Source organism: Chinchilla lanigera, unplaced genomic scaffold (assembly GCF_000276665.1).
Source record: "Chinchilla lanigera isolate Chin_1 unplaced genomic scaffold, ChiLan1.0 scaffold00015, whole genome shotgun sequence".
NCBI lineage: Eukaryota > Metazoa > Chordata > Mammalia > Rodentia > Chinchillidae > Chinchilla > Chinchilla lanigera.
The window spans coordinates 15,816,822-15,833,595 of NW_004955416.1; the positions used below are offsets into that span (position 1 = coordinate 15,816,822).

Sequence of the window (16,774 nt, forward strand, 5' to 3'; positions counted from 1 at the left end):
ACTCAGGTCCTGTGCTTGCCAGGCAAGCGCTTATGCCACTGAGCTATATTCTCAGCCCTTTTTTGGTCTTTTTGAGACAGGATCTTGCTAAGCAGTTCAGGCTGGCCTTGAGCTCACTTTGTAGCCCAGGCTGCTCTCGAACTTGCAACGATGCTCCTGGATCAGCCTCCTGAGTGCTGGGACTACAGGCATGAGTGGCTAAAAAAGTTTTGTTTCCTTAAGCCAAATACAATGTAATAAAAATTTCTAATTATACCTACATTCTCTTCAGTCAGTATAACCAGGATACTTTTAGCCCTTTTTGTGATAGCACAAGACTTCAACAACTAAACTGTCTAGAGGAGCCAGGCACAGTGGCCTATAATCTCAGTTACTCAGGAGGCTAAGGCACAAAGACTGCAAGTTCAAGCCCAGTCTGGGCCATTTAGCGAGATGCTGTCTCAAAATAAAAATATTAAAAAGGACAGGAAACAACAAAACAAAGCAAACAAAAACCTAAACAACAAAAAAAAAACCTGTCTAAAGAAAGGAAGAACCCTATTACATGGCCAAAACAACACATATGTTCCCATTTCCAAACTAAAAATTAAGCAATATTTGAAAATTTTTATTATGCATAAACATAATCTGATCCTATTAGAAATATATAAAGCATAACACATGGGTCTCTTCTTTTAAGAATTCTAATAGTTTAGTTAAAAGCAAAAAGAAAATTAAGAGTTACAGAATGACATCAATATCTAGTAATTTCAAACATTTATTGCTTACCAAATGGTGAAGAGAGTTTTGTTTTTATTTTTTTGTTTGTTTGTGTGTAACCTAGGCTGTCCCTGAACTTACTATGTAGCCCAGACTGGCTTTGAACTTGAAGTGATACTCCTGCCTCAGCCTCCTGAGTGCTGGGATTACAGGTATGTACTACCACATCCAGCTAAACAGAGTTTAAACAGGGTCTCAAAAAGAGAGATCACTGGGTGTGATGGTGCATACTGGTGCTGGTATAATCCCAGCACTTAGGAGGCTGAGGCAGGAGGATCACCATAAACTGGAGGCCAAACTGGGCTACACAGTGAGTTCAAGGCCAGCCAGAATTACATACTGAGACCCTGACTCAAACAAAACAAAGCAAATGAAATCATGATGAAGTGGTGTATTTTAGGAAAGCAATGAGGAGGAATTTAAACTAACTTCTGAAAGATGAGTACCATTTAAATGCACAAAGAACTGGAAAAATATGCTTTATATAAAAATATAAGAAAGGTAAGAATAAGAATGGCATTCAGAGGATGATGGGGAGGATAAGTGGAATTGGGGTGAAGGATTCAGCAAAGTACATATCTGAGGATAAATAGGATAAGTACACTGGAAAACTGTCACAGACTTGAAGTTCTAGGATAAAAAGTTTATAAATGAATAGTTTATAAATGAAAATACTGATGAATACAGAGTCACATAATAGTATTTCAGGAGTACTAAATCGTCTGGTGCCAATATGCAGGTTGAACTGCTATAGGCAGAAACTAGTTAGAAAGCTGTAGCTCAATAAATTTAAGAGAATCAATGACATAAAGTAAGTTCTCTGACTACAAATTAGAAATCAGTAACACATATCTTAAAAAAAAACAAACAAATATTTGGACACTAAACAACACATTTCTGGGTTAAAGAACAAGTAACAGAAATTTAGAAGAATTTGAAACTAAATGAAAATAAAATTTATGAGGTGAAGCTAAAGCAATATTTAGTGGAAAAATTATAGTTTAATGCTTGTGTTAAAAAAAGAGAAAGAGCTGGGCACAGTCGCACATGCACAGGCACTTGGGAAGCTGAGGCAGGAGGATCACTATGAGTTTGAGGCCAGGCTGGGCTACATAGTAAGTTCAAGGTCAGTCTAAACTTCATAGGGAAACCCTGTCTCAAAAAAAAAAAAAAGAAAAAAAAAGGGGGGGGGTGCCAGGGATTTAGTTTAGTGGTACAGTGCCTGCCTGCGTAAGGTCCTGAGTTTGATTCCCGGTACCCCTCCCCGCAAAAAGAGAAAGGTCTCAAATTAATGACCTAAGTTTCCAATCAAAGGAAGAACACACTAAACTCAAAGTAGAAGAAAGGAAGCAAACAAGTAAAGCAGGTATCAACAGAAAAATTCAACAGGGCCAAAGGAGGGTTGTGAATTTCAATAAAGTCAATCAATTTGCCAGACAAATCAGGAAAGTAACACAGATTCTAGACACATTAAAAGGAACACCTAGAACAATTTTTTTTTGTTTGTTTTTTGGTCTTTTTGAGACAGGGTCTCACTATGCAGGCTGCCCTTGAACTTACAAGGATGCTCCTGGCTCAGCCTCCTGAGTACTGGGATTACAGGCATGTACTACCACGCCTGGCTCTCATTTTGAAAAACTTTATAGCAACAGAGTTAATAACTTAGATGAAATGGTCAAATTCATTCACAGACAGAAACTGCCAAAGTTTACTCAAAAGATACAGATAATCTGAATAGTACTATTTCTATTAAAGAAACAGAATTTGTAATTAAAAATCCTTCCCACAAGAGGAGATTTGGAACATTAAGAAGAAAGAAGAAACAAAGCATAAATATCCAGGTAAACATAACAAAGCAGAGTCAGAAAACTTATCTATAAAGGGCCAGAAGGTAAATACTTGAGGCTTTACAGGCCATACTGATGTATGTCCTAACTACTCACCTCTGCTGGGACAACAGGAAGCAAGAGTTTATACAAATGAAGGGGCACCAAAGGCCAAGTTCCAATATTATATATATGGCCTTGGAAATCTAAATTTTGCAGGTCATGAAATGCTATTCTTCTATTTTTTTTTTTCACTCACTAAAAATAGCACAACAAACACCAAAAAAAGCAAAAGGAAAAAGTAATAAAGAGCAAAAATCACTGAAAATGAACATTAAAAAAAAAAAACAGAAAATTTAAACCAAAGCGCATTCTCTGACAGGTTATTTTAAAACTTACAGCCTGTAGCCAGGCTGACAAAAAACAAAACAAAACGAAAAGATACAATTACCGGTACCAGGAATGTCTTGATTCATAAATAGTGTAACTTCCATGTGGAACATTATACAGTTTTTTAAAAAAATCACAAGAAAGCTATTAGAACAAGTAGATTAAGCAGGCTACATGATACTAGGTCAACATAAAAAAGCAACTGGACATCTTCTTGCACAATTTTTTTGTTTTATTTTTTCTTCTTGCATACTTAATCAAAAATTAAAATACAAAAATAGTGTATCACTCACATCAGCCTCAAAAAATTAGAAAATATTTAGAGCTAAATCTGACAACATTTATATAAGACTCACACAATGAAAACTGCAAAACCACGTTGATAAAATTTACAGGGCTAACTCAATGGAAAGCTACCCTGTGCCTATGAGTAAGAAGATTCACTATTGTTAAGATCCCAAACTGATTTACAGATTCAAGTTAGTATCAATCAAAACTCAAGCTGTTTGGTCAGAATGCCTAGTATTAAAAAGAACAATTAGGGCCTGGTGCAGGCCTGTAATCTCAGCACTCAGGAGGCTGAGGCAGGAGGATCACTGTGAATTCGAGGCTAGTCTGAACTACATAGTGAGCGCCTGTCTCAAAAAAGCCAAAAAATAAAAATAGAAAGAACAATCATACCAAGTACTGGTGACAATACAGAGCAACTAGAAACACTGCTGGAAGAATGCAAAATGGTACCATCACTTTGGGAGAGTCTAGCAGTTTCTTAAACTACAGACCATGTATCTACTACATGATGTACACAATCTACTACTAGGCATTTTTCCAGGAGAAAGAAGAAGACATACATGAATGCTCAGTTTTTTGTTGTTGTTTAGAGACAGTGTCTTACTATGCAGTCCAGGCTGGCCTTGAACTCACAGCAACCCTATTGCCTCAGCCTCCCACATGCTGCAATTACAGGTGTACGCACCACGCCCAGCACAACACCTTTATTCATGATAACCAAGTTAGAAATAACTATCCTCAGGTGAATGGATAAACAAACTGTAGCTATGTATTAGAATAGTATAATAAAAAGGAATCAACTACTATATTAATATACATAACAATCACAGATAAATCTCAAAAGAACGATGCTGTGTGAAAGAAGCCAGATATAAAAAGTGTATACTGTATTATTCCATCTACATAAAATGTTTTAAATGACATTTAAGGGCTGGAGGTGTAGCTCCATGGAAGAGTGTGTGCTTAGCACGCACAAAGTCCTAGATTCAATCCCCAGCACCCCTCCACGTATGAATTTATTATGACAGAAAGCAGATCAAATGAGATGGCAAAGGGGATGAAGCACGGGATAAGAACAGAATATCAAGACTCTAGGAGGCAACTGTGTGTGACACGTATATTCATCTTGACTGTGGCAATGGCTTCACAGGTGTATACCCACGTCAAAAGAAATTGTACCGTTATACTTTAAATACGAAGGTTATATTTCAATTATAACTTAGTAAAGCTGTAAAGAGTGGGGAGAGTGGAATAAGACGCTACTTTAAGTGCTGAGCTTTTCCAAATCCTGACACTGAAGGGCACAAGACATAAAAGTTACCACTAAAGGAGAAAAAAGGTCACAGGCAGGACAAGAAGCTATTATAATTACAAGAGAATCTAACAGAAAAGTCTTAGGGAAGTTGTGCACAGTGTTGAATGATACAGAAAAACAAAAATCGGTGACTAAGAAAAAGGCAGTGGACCTAGACATGAGGGGGTATGTGCTATAAGTAACACTTTCAGAAGTTACCAGGAAGCGAAGTACTGGCTTCCAGATGTCTAAGTTACAGCGTCAGAAGGACAGCACTCACCTGGGAAGTGCTGAGAGATGAGAGAATGCTGGTGCAAACTGGAGGTTCACGCAGTTAAATGCTCCCTTCCCTGCTGACCACTAAAGACAATGTACGGGGACTGACACCTCACTGTCACCATAACCAAAGACACTGCATCACAAGGCACTGCATCACTCAACACTTTTCTAGGACCAAATCTGTATGATATTTAAATGATAATATCCCTAAGAACAGTATTCAGCCTTTAAAAGCTCAGTACCTAAGAAATGATTGATGGGAGTGGAAGCTCTGGTAACAACCCGGTTGAGGATTTGCTCCAGAATTTCTTGTCGGATCATCTCATGGATCTGAAAAAAAAAACACAACCAATAAAATATTCCTTGGTGACCTTCAGCATAGTAAGTGCATCATGTATATTAGGCAGGGTAAGAATACTTCAGATACGGTAAAACTCAACTGTTCATTTCAGACATATCAGAACATTAATGTGAATCATCTGGAAAAACAGAAACACAACTCCGCCCTCATTCTGTGTTTGTATGATTCATTAACAAGGTAAATATCATGTTTATCAGCCTAAAAGTACAGATCACATGATACAAATATGACATCTAAGGTCAGCTATCAAAGAGAAGTAATTCTACTTTAGTATCCAATATAGGCCAACATCCTTATTTCTGACAGCACTCATAACTTTTATTCTGAAAATTAAAATTCAAGACCTGTGAAAATCTTTAGAAAAAAAAAAAAAAAAATCAAGCCAGGCATAGTGGTACATGCCTGTAATTGTAGCACTGTGGAAGGCTGAGATGGGAGGATTCCAAGTTCGAGTCCAGGCTGGACAAATTGCCAATATCCTATCTTAAAAAAAAAAAAAAAAGCTTGGAGATATAGTTGGTCAAAGGTCCTGAGGTCAATTCTCAGCATGAAAGAAGAAAGGGAGAGAGGGAGCACAGAATAAGAAAAAAATTTCACTCATTGCTTCTCAGTTTGAAGGAACAAAGCACTTGGCTATAAAAGACCCATTCTGAGCTGGGCATGTGGCACACTACGTATAATCTCATCTACTCAGGAGGCTGAGGCAGAAGAATCCAAAATTTGAAGCCAAAAGGCCGGGTGTGGTGGTGCATCCCTGTAATCCCAGCACTTGGGAGGCTGAGGCAGGAGGATCGTTTGGACTTTGAGACCAGCCTGAACTGCATAGCGAGACCCTGTCTCAAAAAGAAACACCCCCCACCCACACAAAAAAAATCGAGGCCAGCCCGGCCAACTTATTGTTTGTCTCAAACAAAAAAAGGGCTGCAGATGGAGTTCAGTAGTAGAATTCTTGCTCTAGGTATAAGGTCCTGGCTTCAAATCCCCAGTTACAAAAAGGAAAAAAAAGAGTGAAAGAAAATGACCCATTGTGAATTTTCAGGGCTGGGGATACAGCTCAGTGGCATAATGCTGGGCTGGCAAGCACAAGGTCCTGAGTTCAATTCCCAGTACAACCGCAAAAAATTCTGAATTTTCATTTGAATTTTAGTTCAAATTCTTAACTTGGTTACTTTGAGATTAACAGATTCATTTCATTCAGATTTCAGATTGTTACTGATTCCGTCTGCAATTATATGCTCTACAGATGTTTTGATAAAGCCAACACCCATGAAATCAGAACCTCTAGTTTTGACAAATATGAATTTAAAACAAAAGCATATTTGAAGAAACATTTAGTTATGCTACGGTTAAAAAGGGTCATTTATATCATCAAATCCACTTTTAACTCAAGGACTATTTTATGCTGTTATGGATAAAACATTAAATTTATATTTATACTAGCCTCCTCACATTCTTGGTAGGTTAACATTCTTGTTTATGGTTACACTAAACTACTGAATGTCCAAAAGATATCTTGGAGGAATCACTAACATAGATGCTTAGCACCAGATATGACTTTGCTTTTTTTTATTTAAAAGGCAACAAATTTTGAAAACTGAGAATATTGAGATGACAATGTAATTTGAGAATATAAAAAATGTAAATTCCTTTAAAAACAACGAACCAATAAACTTAATTCAAGTTTGATGTTTTATATTGACTTAAAAATTATTTTTTGTATAAGCAAAGAGCACTGAAACAAAATAAAACAGAAGTAATTTTCTGCTGGAGGAAAGAAAAAACCATGCAAAACCTATGTTGCATTTAAACTTTTAAGGACAGTCAGAAATAAATGAAATACAATGAATGGAAACTCTACAGAAAAGAGCAGTGGGTTGGGGATGTGCTCGGTGGGCCAGTGCTTCCTCAGTAAGCACAAGACCCTGGATTTGACACCCAGATCGACCCCCTAGAAGTATTCCATCAGATTGGACCTGTAATGCTCCAATACCATCCCAAGCTCTGTCATATATGTCAACCTACTGCAGACTCAAATTTCCTTTCCACCAAAGCCCCAGGCAAATGTCTTCTATTTTTCAACAAAAACAGCGAATGGGGCTGGGCATGGTGGGACACACTTGTAATCTCAGCCGCTGGGAGGCCAAGGCAGGGGAATCACCTTGAGTTCCAGGTCAGCCTGGACTACATAGGGAGTTCAAGGACAGCCTGAGCTGCCTAGCAAGACCCTGCCTCATAAAACAAAAAATAAACAAACAACAACAACAAAGCAATGGCTGCCAAATTACAGTCTCACCTTGAAAGTTTCCAGCAGGATATCGGCTCCCAGCTTACACGCATGCTGGCTTGGCATTTTAGAAAGACCAGAGTTGGTTTCAAAACTTTTTCCATCAAGAATCTTCTTTGGCCCATATGAATCCATTAAAAGGAAACCAAATTCTACCAGGCCCTGAGTTACGTGATCCCAACTATGAACACTACAAGAAAACCAATCTTAGTTAAAAGGAAAAACTTAGTACGACACCTGCCTTTACACTCACTGCCACATTACACATTCCCTAGCCTGGGAAACAAACACACTTCACATATGAACCTTATCGGGGGAATATGGAATTCCTGGGTATACAGTAGGAGGAATGGTAGGCAAGGTGCTTCCAAGAACAGACAGAGCATTATAGAATAAAATACACAGAATAACTAAAAAAATACAGTATACAGATTATATAGAGTATTTTAATGCAATAACCATTAAGATTTTATGAGCAGAAGCTGTTTCTTTTACTCCCTGTAACACTTACAAATAAGCTTACAAATCTGTATCCCTCCCCACAGATACCCTCTAGGGTCAAGGTCAAGTATAGCCATAGTTTCTACCCACAAAGCCTAGCAAAGAAAACAATACATAGCATGAATAATCTTATTTCAACAGCATGAGCTAAAACTACCAGTAGCCTTGGAAAGCAGTAGACTCCTCAGTGACTGTACCACTTAATATTATTCCCTACAATGGCAGGAAGTGACATAACCTTTATGCAACTGTTTCTACCTATTAAACAGCAACACATAATGCAGCACTACGGAATAAAGGAAATAGTCGTGAGTAAATTCTCGTAATATTTCAACAGATTTAACAATATTTAAACCCTGGAGAGCTGGGAATCAAGATAAACCAAGTACATGCCCAATTCTCCCCATCTCAGCACCTACAAGTGACAGAAAAAATATACATATGTATGTAATGTGTACTTGTGTACGTATAGATATGGTATAAATGGTACAGCACACATGTAAGTGTCAACTTCAAATTTAGTACGTTTTACTCACTTGTAAAGCAGTCAGTAAAGACTCAGGCCAGTGAAGAGTTGCAATATCACAGAAGGAACAAAGGTACCTCCTTCACTTTCATACTTTTGCTCTCAAGGTGGCTAAGCAATCAGGCCCTGAGGCTGAATGATCTTTCCGTAGGAGAAAGTTTGCTCATCTCATCTTAAAAGATTAATCCTTGATCTACGAAGCCAATGGGTGCAGTCATCGGCTTTCTCTGATGGGCCACAAGCATGGTACCACACTGCATTTTCCAACACTAAATCCTTCATTTACTTTTAGCGTATTATTATTATTATTTTTTTTTTTGTCTTTTTGAGACAGGGTCTCGCTGTGCAGTTCAGGCTGGCCTTGAGCTCACTTTGTAGCCCAGGCTGGTCTCGAACCCCCAGCGATTCTGCTGCCTCAGCCTCCCAAGTGCTGGGATTACAGGCATGCGCCACCACGCCCAGCCCTTCATTTACTTTTAGAGTATGCTCCGCTAACTCACCTACTCTTCACCACTTCCAGGATCATGGCTGCAATACAAGTTCTGTGAGGGACTAGATTCTGAAGAAATTTTGAGCCTTGGAGGAGCTGAAGATCTTTAAAGCTTTTCACAATCGAAGTCTTTAAAAGGTCAAACACCTAATATAATAAAATAAACAGGAAAATCAAAGAAAAGTTATAGGAAATAAAGCAAAAGTTATGGCTTATGCTATGAATCTTAACCTTGTAACTGTTCCTACAATCTGTCACTAATATGTATCTCTATGATAACTATTTATTGATGCAAATGATATAAAAATTATGACTTTCAGTGGGATTTTAAAAGAGTTGAGTGAGGAGTGATCGCATGTGTTTGTAATCCCAACTATTCAGAATAGGGGCAGGAGGATTCCAAATTCAAGACCAGCCTGAACAACTTGGCAAGACTCTGTTCCTAAATTAAATTTTAGGGGTGAGGGACATAGCTCAGCAGTGCACTACCTACTTGGTAAGTGTGAGGTCCTGAGTTCGACTCCTCATAACACCCCCAAAAATAAAATAAAATAAAAAATTTTAAAACAGCTCAAGGGATGTGGCTCAGTGATACAGTACTTGCCTAGTATGTACAAGGCCCTGCATTCTTTTTCTTTGGACTTTTTTTGAGACAGGGTCTCGCTCTGCAGTTCAGACTGGCCTTGAGCTCACTTTGTAGCCCAGGCTGGTCTTGAACTCGCAACGATCCTCCTGCCTCAGCCTCCCAAGTGCTGGGATTACAGGCATGCGCCACCATGCCTGGCTAAGGTCCTGCATTCTGTTTAGTATCGTAAAAACAAAAACAAAACAAGCTTTCCTTAACACAAAAAAGGGCTAAAAATCAATATAAATATTATCCCAAATCTGAGAACAAATATGAGAGAAAAATGGGTAAAGGACTTTATATATTTGTCCTTGCAATGAACCTATTCGCTGTAATTTTAAGGCAATCAGGGACAATTTCTTGGAAAACCTCATCACACTAAAACTGCTGATGGATACCCAGTTCTGTTCCCACCCTGCTACCTGGGCTGTGTGACAGGGCTCCACCCTTATTCCCACCTCACCACCTCTTACTGCACAACAGACAGTGGAGGTATAAACGAAGAATCTCAGTTGTCTTCTAGCAGCTCCAAAACCATGAAAAATCAAAAGCTGCTGCATGTCTTAGAGCAGCTTTGCTGCTGACATGATGGGGGTGGAACTGTTTAGGAAAGAAAAATAGGGGCTGGGGATTTAGCTCAGTGGCACAGAGCCTGCCAGGCAAGCGCAAGGTCGTGAGTTTGATTCCCGGTACCGGAAAAAAGCCAAAGCCAAAGCCAAAGCCAAAGCCAAAGCCAAAGCCAAAGCCAAAGCCAAAGCCAAAGCCAAAGCCAAAGCCAAAAAAAAAAACCAAAAACACACAAACAGATTCTCTACTCTTTCTTACCAACTACAGAAGGAACCAAAGTGCCATTTAACGATACCTGTTCCTCAAATCTTTGTATTCTTGTTACAGAGAGAAGGAGAGCAATACTGAAGGGACATAAGTTGCTACTGGAATCTCCTTGTTGTCCTGCCTAAGATAAACCAAAAACAATCATTATTTATATTTTAAAAGCATAACAGAGCTATATAAAACTAGATCCTTGAATGGATCATAAACTTAAATACTGTGTAAGCGTTAAAACCATGAAACTTGTAGAAGAAAATACACAGAAAATCTTTAAGGCTAGGCAAGGATTTCATAAGTATAATACCAAGCATAAGTTACATAAGAGCATTAATAAACTAAATCTCATCAAAATGCAAAATATTTGTGGTTCAAGAGTCAGGAGTGATGGTGCACATGCGCAATGCCAGCACTCCATGAGACTGAGTCAGGAAGATGACCTTAATACTATGTGTCCCTTGAAAGAATGCATACAACAACAATTCATAAACTATAGCCCACTGGCCAAATGAAGCCCAACAACCTGTATAGCCAGTAAACAGAACAGTTTCTACGTTTTTAAATGACTGGGGGGTGGGGAAAATCAAAGGAAGAGTATTTCATAACATGAAAATTACATAAAATTCAAATTTCAATGTCCATAAATATAGTTTTATTAGCCAGGCATGGTGGCGCATGCCTATAATCCTAGTACTCAGAAGGCTGCAAGTTTGAGGCATCCTGGACTACACAGTAAGTTCAAGGACAGCCTGAACTACATTGCAAGAGCCTGTCTCAAAAACCCAAAAAAAATGTTTATAGTTTTACTGAGACACTCACTTGTGAGTGCAGTGCCCACGGCTGTGCTCTTGTTACCGTGGTAAAGCTGAGTGGTTGTGACAGAGATTACTTGGCCTGCAAGGCCTAAATTATTTCATAGCTGGCCCTTTACAGAGAATTTCTTGACCTTACTAAAAACTTTTTTTTTTCCTTACTTAAAACTTTAACCTAATCCTGAGGAAAAAAATGAGATAAATCCAACAATGTGGAACAAAATTAAAACAAAACAACAATAACAAAAAACCATGTGGAACATTATACAAGACAACTGGGCAGGACCTTCAAAGCAACCAATCAAAAGATGACTAGCTAGACATAAAAGCAATGGATGAAGCCTGATTGGATCCTGCAGGAGAAAAACCAGCCATAAACATTTTGGAGCCAGGCATGGTGGCTTATGCCCGTAATCCCAGCACTCTGAGAGGCTAATGCAGGTTTGAGCCCAATTTGGACAACTTAGCAAGACCCTGTCTCAAAATATGAGGTGAAAATAAAAACATATATCTGTATACTATTTTCAAAGCATTTTTTTATTTTTACGTATCATACTTAGTGATTAATGGCTTAGCACCACAAAAATCCATGATATACTACTAAAAATAAGCAAGATCCTAATTCATAAATGGAGAAGCACAAGCCAAGATTGAGCCAGGTGTGTACCACCTTTCATCCCAGCACTTGGGAGGATGAGGCAGGAGGACTGCTGCAAGCTCCATGCCAGCCTGAGATACACAGTGAGTTTAAGGACTAAATTACACATCAAGATGTTATTTCAGAAAAGAGAAAAAAGGAAATGAAACAAAAGAAGCCAAGGTTGAAGGTCACATAAGACACAGTTAAAATTAGATTTTTAGATTTCTGCTGAATGGCCTTCAGTTTTTATGTTTTTGGCCTAGGACAAATATATTTGTATGTATTTGTACTAGGATGCTTAAAGAAAGATTTATTAAATGGACTTTTTGGCTTGCTTAAGGGTACAGTGACATCATATATTTCCTACTTTCAAATTAAAAAAAAAAGACAGAGATCTTCTAGATCCAAGTCATTCTATAACATTTATTAAAAAAAGGCTTAATGCCAGGTGTGACAGCACACTCCTGTAATCCCAGCATTCAGGAGGATGAGGCAGAAGAATCGCTTCAAATTCAAGGTGAGCTTGGGCTACATGGTGAGTTCAAGGTCATGTCGGTGCTACCTTGAAGAGTTTTAGAAGTTCTCTGCCTAGTTCACAGTCCAGCTTGATGGCAAACACAATATGCAGAATCACGGTGCCTTCCACGTGGCGCAGTTCACCTGATGGCACAGTAACAAGATCCAACAGCCTAAAAGATGCCAGAAAAATAAGAAAAATAAGAGCTATGATTTAGTGAGCCAAGTGCAGGTGCTTCGATCAACAAGTAGACCAACTCAAGCTGAGCTCATGTAATCACTAGGAGCAAAAGGTTAGTACACTTCTACCGCTCCGTTCTCCCTTCCTTTTACAATAAAACTTTCAGAAGGCACTATCTATAATTATTGCTGCCACCTTATCAAATACTGTCTTCCCAGTCCAACCCAGTTCAATCAGATCCTGTCCTCTCCCTATCTTTGCATCTAAGGCCATCTGACAATTCCTTTTAAAAAAAAATTACTTTTATTGGTATATTTTAGATATACATAGTGATCCAATTCACCATAGGGAATTTGTAGCTGTACATGATATATTTTGTTTCTTTTTTCCATTCCCCTCCCCCTCCCTACAACCCTCCTTCCCCTTATTGACAAAAGCTTTGTTTCCATTTTCTTCCTTCTAACCTCACTGTTCTTACAAGAGTTATACATAAATAATCTCTACATTGTCAAAACCAATAAAGGTCTACCTTAATTAACATTCAGCAGATTTATAGTTAATCACTTCCTCCCTAAAAGCTGTCTTCTCTTATCTTCCAGGGCACCATCCCGGGCACTCAATAGCTACACCTTATCCTTTCCCATGGAGCTCAGTCTTGGGTTTTCTTCTCATCATGCTCTCCCTACACAATTCTATATGGTCCTATAGCTTTAGGCCCTTTCATTCTCTATTTCCAGATCAGACTTCTGCCTACAAATCATGATTACCAGCTCAGTACCTCCATTTAAGATGCTAAAATCCATTATAACTAATGTGGTCAAAACTAAACGCATTTTTTCCAAAACCTGGTTTTATCACCTTTTCCTAATATATGAGATCATCTTTACACTATTTTTTTAAGCCAAATAACTAGAAGTTATTATACATCAGAAGTACTAGAATTGGCCAGGTGTGGTGGGCCATGCCCTATGAGCCCAGCACTTGGGAGGCTGAGGCACAAGGATTGCCTGGAGTCCAAGGCCAGCCTGGGATGCAGGGTGAGTTCAAGACCAGACTGAACTGCATAGCGATACCTGTCTCAAAAAAAGAAAAAGAAAAAAAAAGAAAAAAGTAAAAGTGCTGGAATGTACCAGAGTTAACAGCATAAATTTTCTAGCCAAACTGCCTAGTTCTAAATCACAACTTCACCATTTCCTGGGAAATCTTGGGAAATTCCTCAATTCCTCTGTTTCTTGGTTTCTACACACATAAAACAGAGATAAAACAGGGCTAGGTGGTTTACAGTGCTTAAGAATAGTACCTAGCAGAGAATAAACACTCTACAAATTTTTCCTTTGAAAAAAAACCCTCTTTCTCGGTATGCCCCACTGTCTCTGTACTGTTCCTCCACCTGAAAATGTTCCCTTTTATTTAAATATTATGGTTCTCTTCGATCAGGCTTGAGTTAAAACAGCACCTCCTCACCGAGACCTTCCTTGACCCAGTTGAAAGCAGTGGATGCACCATCCCTTTTAATTACCTTCACGGCACTTTCCTAATATTCTCTTCTCTGTGAAATCTAATACTCCCCTCACAGGACAGGGACTTCCTTGACTTGTTCATCCCTGAGGCCCCAAGGCCAAAGTCTTATTGGCACAGAGTAGGCCACGTAAAAGTTTTAAATCCAAATATTACAGGACAATTACTGCTATTTTTCTGGAAAGGTGCAAACAAAAGCGCTCAAGAGGCTGCATAATTCTCATCACTTTACAACTAAGCAGCTGGGAGGGGATCACAGATGTCCTGTGCTGAGGGAAGGCAGGGGTGAAAGAGAAGACAGCAATGAAGCTACTCAGGGACAAAATGAGAAGATGAATTTGTAAAAATGCTGTTTCTAAATTATATTACTCACTTGGGGCTGGGGATTTAGCTCAGCGGCACAGCGCCTGCCTGGCAAGTGTGAGGTCATGAGTTCAATTCCTGGTACCGGAAAAAACCCAAAACCAAACAAAATAAAAAATTATATTACTCACTCATCACCACTTAGTTCTTCACGGTGCTGCTTGTCTAGCTCACTGAAGAAGGCAATGACTCCACTTAGAGCACTCTTTCTGCTTCCCTGGAACATGGAAAATAGGTAAGTTCGCCCAGTTAAAAGGAAAGATAATCAAATACTTTTTAATTTAATGGATTATAGTGTGACTTTAAATAAACAAGCTACTACCTAAAATCCAGTAGGAACATATAGGATACTTTCAAGTTGAAACAGGGTTTGATAGACTGGGGATACAGCTCAGAGGCAGAGCTCTTGCCTTACATGCAGAGGCCCTGGGTTCAATCCCCAGCACCACAAAAAAAAAAAAAAAAAAAAAAGGAAGAGAGTTTAAAATGCTCATTAAACGCCCACTAATATGAGATTTAAAGAGCCTACAGTCCACTTTTTCTGAAACTGTATTTCCTTTAGTATTACAAAAATGGAACTATGGTAGAAGAGATATGACACGTTTCCTTCCCTTGGCTGAGGGGCATGATCTTACTAGCTCAAATCACCACATGTGAAATGAAATCATCTGTGTTCTACTATGTAAACAAACCGCACCAAAAAAGCAGAGTTGCCATATATAACTACCACAGTCCTACCACAAGAATTAAGGAGCAGTAATTTTTTTATCTATACCTTTGCAGAGAGAATTAGAAGCTGATGGACCAAAGGTGGTATTTCCTGAAGATTCAATTTTGAGAACATCTTCAACACTTTTTCCACCACACACTCTACCTCTTCTGCAGTCAGAGGGACATCCCTGTGGATCAGAGATTCACAAGGCTGCCACAACCTACTTACCTTGTTTTTACAAATTTACTTCTGGGCTTTACAATGTTTTAAGTTTCATTAAACATCTCTTTAGAAATAAAATTTGAAAGCAGCAAATAAAGTAAATATTAAAATACCACAACTGCTCCCTCTGATTTTCCCTCATGAAGAATCTTTTAGAGGGATTTATAAACTTAGGAAAGCAAAGTCCTCTTGGAAAAAAAATCACAGTTACACATGAAATAAAACCAAAGGGAGACGGGAGGGAATTCCCTAACAGAAAACAGAGGTACCAATGCTGTTACTCAGAGAGAGCGGCAGCTAAGCTTGCTGTTTCAATGTCTATCAGGCAAGTTCACAAAGCAGGATATAAAGGGAAAGGGATTAAGGATGCTTACTTGAACATGGAGGTGAGTTGGACTACATATTGTTGATCCCATCTAAAGAAAATGAGGAAGAATATGAGTTTATTTCATTTTAACTTATTTACATATAACTTTGTAAAACTAGTTAAGAGGAAAAGCACCATTTCCAGTTTCATTTGTAATAGTGATAAAGAAGATTTTTAAGATACCATTTAAAAGAATAAAATATCAGTCTCTAACATATCTGACTAGCAAAACAAAAAGTTCAAGGAAACTAAATCCCTAGTAACAAATACCTAAACAAAAAGTATGATTATACCCAATGTTGATGAGATTAGGGAAAACACACACTTTCACATACATACGTACCTAGCAACTTTAACCACAGACCCATCCAATTTACTATTTCAAATACAACCTACAAAGGAATTCTAAAAGGTCATCTAAATTTTTTTTTTTTTGAGACAGGGTCTCCCTATGCAGTTCAGGCTGGCCTTGAGCTCACTTTCTAGCCCAGGATGGTCTCGAGCTTGTAACGATCCTCCTGCCTCAGCCTCCCGAGTGCTGGGATTACAGGCGTGCGCCACCACACCCGGCTTTTGTAATACTTTTTGTAAGAGCAAAAAATTAGAAATAATCCAACAACTGGAGATTAGCTAAATAATAATAATAAATACTATAGAGTCACTAGAATGATGTGAAATTGTATATGCTGAGGTGAACAAATACGTTAAATAAAAAATGTAAAGTCTATTCTACTGAATAAACTAAAAACAAATGAATAGATGGATAATTATATACATCCCATTACATGCCCAAAATAACTAAGTAAGAGATCTTTTTTTGTTTGTTTGTTTGGTCTTTTGACCAAACATTGTTGGGTCTCTCTATCTTATGTCTCCTAAGGGCTCCATCTTCTTCAGTAAGAATGATGGGCAATAACTCCAAAGATTTTCCATTCAGTAGGCCTCCCTCTCTGATAACATCAACACACTCATTGGCTAATTGAACCAAT

At 38.4% G+C, this 16,774-nt stretch overlaps 1 protein-coding gene across 2 annotated transcripts in view; it reads right to left on the reverse strand.

The window, feature by feature from the left end:
* The window catches only part of Fanci (Fanconi anemia, complementation group I), a 69,122-nt gene that overhangs the window by 28,010 nt on the left and 24,338 nt on the right, over positions 1 to 16,774 (reverse strand). For both annotated transcript variants that reach the window (XM_005381555.2, XM_013512604.1), the window contains exons 7-14: positions 15,793 to 15,834; positions 15,260 to 15,383; positions 14,616 to 14,701; positions 12,469 to 12,595; positions 10,489 to 10,581; positions 9,012 to 9,148; positions 7,494 to 7,674; positions 5,082 to 5,169 (exon numbers count right to left, since the gene is read on the reverse strand). In XM_005381555.2, coding sequence (XP_005381612.1) covers positions 5,082 to 5,169; positions 7,494 to 7,674; positions 9,012 to 9,148; positions 10,489 to 10,581; positions 12,469 to 12,595; positions 14,616 to 14,701; positions 15,260 to 15,383; positions 15,793 to 15,834 — 878 coding nt within the window. The remainder of the gene's footprint in view (positions 1 to 5,081; positions 5,170 to 7,493; positions 7,675 to 9,011; positions 9,149 to 10,488; positions 10,582 to 12,468; positions 12,596 to 14,615; positions 14,702 to 15,259; positions 15,384 to 15,792; positions 15,835 to 16,774) is intronic.